At 40.9% G+C, this 6114-nt stretch overlaps 1 protein-coding gene across 3 annotated transcripts in view; it reads right to left on the bottom strand.

Annotated features, from left to right (window-relative positions):
- The window catches only part of pax5 (paired box 5), a 54040-nt gene that overhangs the window by 1079 nt on the left and 46847 nt on the right, over positions 1–6114 (bottom strand). For all 3 annotated transcript variants that reach the window (XM_032539775.1, XM_032539786.1, XM_032539793.1), the window contains exons 9-11: positions 5546–5632; positions 3660–3746; positions 1–1829 (exon numbers count right to left, since the gene is read on the bottom strand). The exon at positions 1–1829 is cut by the window's left edge and continues 1079 nt beyond it. In XM_032539775.1, the coding sequence (XP_032395666.1) occupies positions 1747–1829; positions 3660–3746; positions 5546–5632 (257 nt within the window). In that variant the 3' untranslated portion in view covers positions 1–1746. The remainder of the gene's footprint in view (positions 1830–3659; positions 3747–5545; positions 5633–6114) is intronic.

The raw sequence follows: 6114 nt of genomic DNA, 5'->3' as shown, positions 1-6114 counted from the left end.
GAGAGAGAGAGAGAGAGAGAGAGAGAGAGAAAGAGAGCCCTGCTTCCCTGTTCTTCTTATCAGTATTCAGGAAGCAGATAAAAATGGCGTCTTGTTCAATGGCACCTGTGTCAACTGATACCAGGCAACAAACTATAAACAGGAAAATCGCAATCTGATATTTATAAACAGACTTCTTTTCATATTGAAAATTTTTAAGATTTCATATTTCACTGCATCGTCATCATCATCATCATCATTATCACTATTCTAGCACAACAGCGTGACACATATTATAAATCATTACAGGCGTTCACTCTCATTACGGAGCGCAGCGCAGAAAAGCTTCTCAATATATTACTCTGTGTCTCCTCCCATTATAAATAGCTCTTGATCAGGACTAAATCTTGGCTATGGAGGTAGGATAGCACCTTCCTGTACAATAACCATCCCTGGTGGATTTGATTTTGGTCTGATGTGAACATGTACGCATGTTCATTTTATAGTAGAGGGCTCAGGGTTTAGGCTGTGCTTTTACTGAAAGGTCTGTCAGTCAATGGCATTCAAACCACTTCAAATGCAAGTGTGGATGTTAGATGTTCTTTGATACACTTAGGGAACTGGCAACAACCACTGGAAATTGAGCGTTTGCTAAACCTCATCCCCAGACAGCGATTATCCATTTGTAGCTTAGCAACCATAACTAGGCATGGCTGGCCTGTCGAGATCAGGATATCTCCACATGTTGAAGCAGTGTTCATGGGGCTGTTGTAAGAAGCCTACTCTACATTTAAACAGATTGGAGGCAGAATCTTCTAGCCTTTTTCCAAATCAAAAACAGAAGAGCAAAGGTGTAGTGACAGATTAAACTATAGGCCAGATTGGCTAATGCTGTTTTTGTCTACTTCTGTCTGAAAGGATCCATTGTTTCAAAAGCCCTTACAGTTTTGACGGTAAATCTGCCACTGAAGTCTTTGTCGGCTGCATTGGAGCCGTGCGAGAATAGAAAGCTTGACGGGCATAGCAACAGTAGCTAATGGGGGCGGGGCTTAGTGATACGTGAAACTGAACACCACCATTAAAAGTTATGGTATCCCATTTATCTACCATTGTGATCCCAGGGAAAATGTGTTAAATCTAAGGAGACTAGAATGATAATGATATGGGGGATTTTGGTCATTCAAAGTTATGAGAATTGGATTGTCTTTACTTCACCATAGCATAGCATAGAAAATTGTTTGATTGTTTCGGGGCCTATAAAGACTGTTTGAAAAAAGTGATTTTGCTTTCATTAACTCAAATAATTTCCTCAAAAATTTCCCCAACCTGAAAACACAACATCTTACCCAGAAGATCACAATATAGTTCCAATCACTGCTGCACACTCAGTGAACTGACTTCTTGGATTTGTAGACAATTGGTTAAAAACCAGAAGCCCAGCCTTGATTTATTGTGGTAGGGTCCAAATTCACTTGCTTCTGACCAGTCCTACAGTATATCTATCAGTTGTTGACACTGCCATGCCTGTGTCCTCACAGTAATATCCTACCCACACAGTTGGTCTGTGTTGCAGCCAGCAGTGCGTTTGTTGACTTAAGTGTCAATCAAAGAAAATTTTAACTTCACTGACGTCAAAAATTTGTAATCTTCATCCTCATTGTTGTCCGTGTGTAGGCAGGGTTGTACTGTGCAGTGCTGGTGCTATCCGTCCCCTCATCCCTCCCCCGTTTCCTTCTCTTCTTCCTCCGCTTCTCTCAGTATGAGGGGTCAGTGGCGGTCGTAGGCAGAGGCTGTTGCAGTGCCAGCAGGGCCTGCCCCCCGTGATGTTGCACTGTAGTAATACGGTGAACCTTGGAAGGAATACAGGTACAAATCTTCGTTGAATTTCTCTTAAATGAGACTAAAAATGATGAGTTCAGTTTATTACAACTTGGGTCTTTTTTGCAGTTTTGGCCTAATTTTGAATTCATTTAAAGTGTTTCTGGCCACCTGATAAATGTTAGTCCAGTATTCACTCCTTTTTGAGGTCTGTTTTGGTCTCCACCAACTCTTGAGAGAAAAATCTGTCTCTTTAGCTATTTATTAGCTAAATGCTACACCCCGTTAACCAGCTAGTCGCTAACTTTTGCTATCTGGTCCTGATTTTGATTTGGTCCTGATATGAGCAGGAAGTGTATGGGGGATTTATTCGAGCTTTTTGCTAAAAACAGCTGCCTGGTATATAGTTCCGCATGTTTTCCACCCGCCCATTGGGGCTTGGACGTTAAGCTTACGTTAATGTTGTTTTGTGTTTATGGTTGAAATGACAATAAAAGAGTTGACTACCTTACTGTCTGTCTATGTCTGTAAACGGTGGCGTGGCTTGGGAATTGGGCAAGTGGATTGTGGGATTTGGTGTCTTTCATCCACATGAGCCAAAAACACATTTTCTGTCTCTTCTCGGCCTAGAAGGCACCAATTTTGAAAAAAATAAAAATCTACAACATAAGTGACCCAATTTAAGAGATGCTAATATGCTTCTCAGAGCTGCAAATATTTTCTCTTCCAAATGAATTTGGCTAATCTGGGGTCATGTTTGAAATGTGTACGATTGTCTCGGGCTTCTACCCATGTTTCTTTCCCCTTCGGACTTCTTCAATTAAATTGAAAGAAATGATGGCACAAAATAAGACCCAGGTTGTAATAAATCTGAATTATTCTTTAATTACTTTGGAAGTGCAGTGAAAATGTGAAATGAGCAGCTTCAATTTTCTGTTAAGATTAAGATTATGAGATGATATTAGCAGATGAAGCTAATGAACAAAAAAAGTCTCCTTGTCGTGTACAGCCAATAAGATGAACTCAGTCTACTTTCTGACACTTGTCTCTTCAGTACCCACCTTCACTCTTTTTTTCTCTTTCTCTCTCTCTCTCTCTCTAACACACACACACACACAAACACACACACACACACACACACACACACACACACACACACACACACACACACACACACACACTAAGTGACAGTCTAAACTGACACACTGAGTACAGCTCTACTACTGCTGATCCCTTGAGTCTATTCTCTCGACAGGGAAGAGGTCAATTCAATACTGTAACCCCAAAGACACACGGAAACCCACGCTTACACACCTTTATACACACACACACACGCACGCAGGCGCACACACACACACACACACACACACACACACACACACACACACACACACACACACACACACCTGTCTCTGTCACTTCCATCAATCAGCCCAGCTGTGTGTTGACAGGTTGTGTCTGTCCACAGTCCAGGTAATCTCAGGAGGCTCTTTGGGGAAGTGAGGCATTAAGCCAGCCTGACAAACTATTTAGTCTCAGTCAAGACTTCAGACATCCTTTCTCCCCTTTTGCTTCTTTTTTTTTATATATCTCTTTCTTTCATGTGTAACTTCTACTCTCATTCTTCCCCACCTTCCTTTCTCTTCCCGCTGCCCTCAATATTAAACCTTTCGGTGCCTACTAATGTGCATCTTGTCCTCATATTATGTGGTCGCTCATCTTTTATCATACAAAAGTTCCCCTACAGTCTCTTCCTCTTTTTCCCATCCATCATTTCTCCTCATCATTGCACCTCTGCACGTACTTAAATCATCACACATACTCTTTGCTTGTGTTCTTTCTTTCTTTCTTTCACCACCTACCTTGCATCTGTCCTGCCTGGCTGGTGAAGAGACTGGAGGAGCAGCCGATTTCCGTCCCCAGGAGAGACCCATAATCCTGCTGAAACACTGGGGACAGAGGGATGAAGGGAAGGAGGGGAGATGAGAGGTGAGGAGAGGAAAGTGTAGGGGCAAAGCACTGACCCTTCTCACCTATTGACCTTTACACAGTCACATGCTGACAGTTTCACCTTTAAATGTGACCCCTAAAATGGCTCCCTATGGACAATGACTTTGACTGTTTTTGGCTCAGGTTTAATCTGATGCAGAGAAGTGAAGACAGTGTTGGGATGCCTTTCAGTATAAAGTTATACTGTTTATTGATCCCCAGTGGGGAAATAACAATTTACACTCTGTTTTGTTAGTAATGACTACACACAGTTCTGAAATAGGCACACATGCTCATGCACAAATGGAGAGATGTCAGACTGAGTGGGCTGCCAGCTGGACCAGCATTCTGAGCCATTGATTCAGTGCCTTGGTCAAGAGCACCTGGCAGTGCCCAAGAGGTGAAGTGGCATCTCTCCAGCTACCAGTCTCCACACTCCATACTTTGGTACAGTTTGGTACGTCTCTTTGGTATGGTGTTGGTTCAGTACGGGGACTTGAATCCCCAACCCAACTCCCTACAGACTGAGCTACTTTTTTCCCCTAACATTACTTTTACTTGTATACTTTAAGTAGTTTTGAAACCAGTACTTTTAGACTTTTACTTGAGTAAGAAACTTGGCGCCTACACATGACCTGCAGTAAATGTGGTACCACTGGCATAACACACCGCTCAAAATTGCCGTTGAGCGCTGCCCTAAAAGTTCAAATTATTTAAACTTTGACCTTGTTGTCACTGACCTTTCAACAAGCAACCAAAGCCAGAAGCAATGATGATGTATACCTGCACTGCGCTTTGCCTCTGCTTGGCCCTATACCTCACGATTTTGCCTCTGATCATGTGTATGTAGGTGGCTTTACTGTGTATTGATGAATCCATGGCGCTGTCTGTGGTGCTGAAGTAGCACATGGATAATAGCAACATCTTCTCTGAGTCCCGCCCTCTTGTCAGTTTCGTCTTAGACCTATGATATTCTCTAAACTATATAGCTAGAATACAGAACTAAAAGAGTCATTCATGGGGCGGTGTGCTACAGTAGTTTAAAATCAACAAATCACCTAGTGCAGTAAAAATGATGTGATACATTGTATACTGATGGAACACATTGTAATCACCGACTCATAGCGCTAAAGTAGAGGAAACATTTTAAGCCACAATCCAACATGAAAATAAATTGTAATATTTTTAACAGAAGACTTTTTCTATATTTCTGCTGCCAAGTTGTCTGATAACATGCTTTTGAGACTGATGTAATATTGCCTTTTAAAGTGAATTAATTCATAGGCTATGAACTGATGTTGCCTGCTCATTGTAGTCCAGCAGATCACTGCTTGTGGCAGTTTGGTTCGGTCTAAATCATTAATGTATAGGTGACTATATCAAAAATTTTAAATATGTGGTCAAAGCCAACTTCCTCTACATATAAAATAAAAATCCAGAACTTGCTCTCTCCCCCCCCCCTACCCCCTTCCTTTTCTTCCAATCCATTCATACCCCAAATTGCCAGTCTTTTAAAACATCCTTTTACAGAACCATTAGTATGTCTATGATGTATTGTACTGTACGGTACAATACAGACAGAAATGTAATGTAATAAAAAAAAAGGAACAGTGGAGCATGAAAGATACAGCCTATTACAAGAGAGTATTAGAGAGGTTGGAACTGGGATGTGAGGTGGAATGAAATGAAATTCATTGATACAATTATTGATCCACTTCTGGTAAGTAGAACTGGGTGCAGAGATATGGGATACACCTACCTAGTAAGCTGGGGTTAGGAAATCTCCATGATTCGTTGTATGTGGAATACTGGGGATGGGAGTATGGACTTCCGGAAAAATCTCCCCCTAAAAAAAAGAAAACAATAAAGAAGGCTTAGAAACATCAGAGGATTGAGAGGATGATCCTGTCTGTTTCTTTGACTTTACCTTGAGAAATAAGACGTGAATCCTTTTTGGATTTTTACCTTTTACTTGTTTTTTGAGCTAACAGCTTTTACTAAGAACAATCAAGCAGTAGTTAAGTGCAGGACTTTAATTTTATTTTAACGTGATCCTATTTTTATTTCACTGACTAAAAAATGTTTAAACCAAGTTCATGATGGGGGCAATTGGTGAATATGGTGACTTTATACCAAAGAATCCCAATTATTTATTGGAGTAGCCCCCTTATTTGGGCTAGCTAAACCAGGATGGTGCATCTTTATAGCTCCTTTGATAAGGTGCAGAAATGTTTTGACAAACAGCATTTATCATATCTGGGATTCTAGTGTGCACATTTAAACAATGACAACATTCATTGTTTGTTTAAATGACAAATGTTGTCATTT

The sequence above is a fragment of the Etheostoma spectabile genome, chromosome 2 (genome assembly GCF_008692095.1).
Source record: "Etheostoma spectabile isolate EspeVRDwgs_2016 chromosome 2, UIUC_Espe_1.0, whole genome shotgun sequence".
Lineage (NCBI taxonomy): Eukaryota > Metazoa > Chordata > Actinopteri > Perciformes > Percidae > Etheostoma > Etheostoma spectabile.
This window is presented reverse-complemented; position numbering and strand designations above follow the sequence as displayed.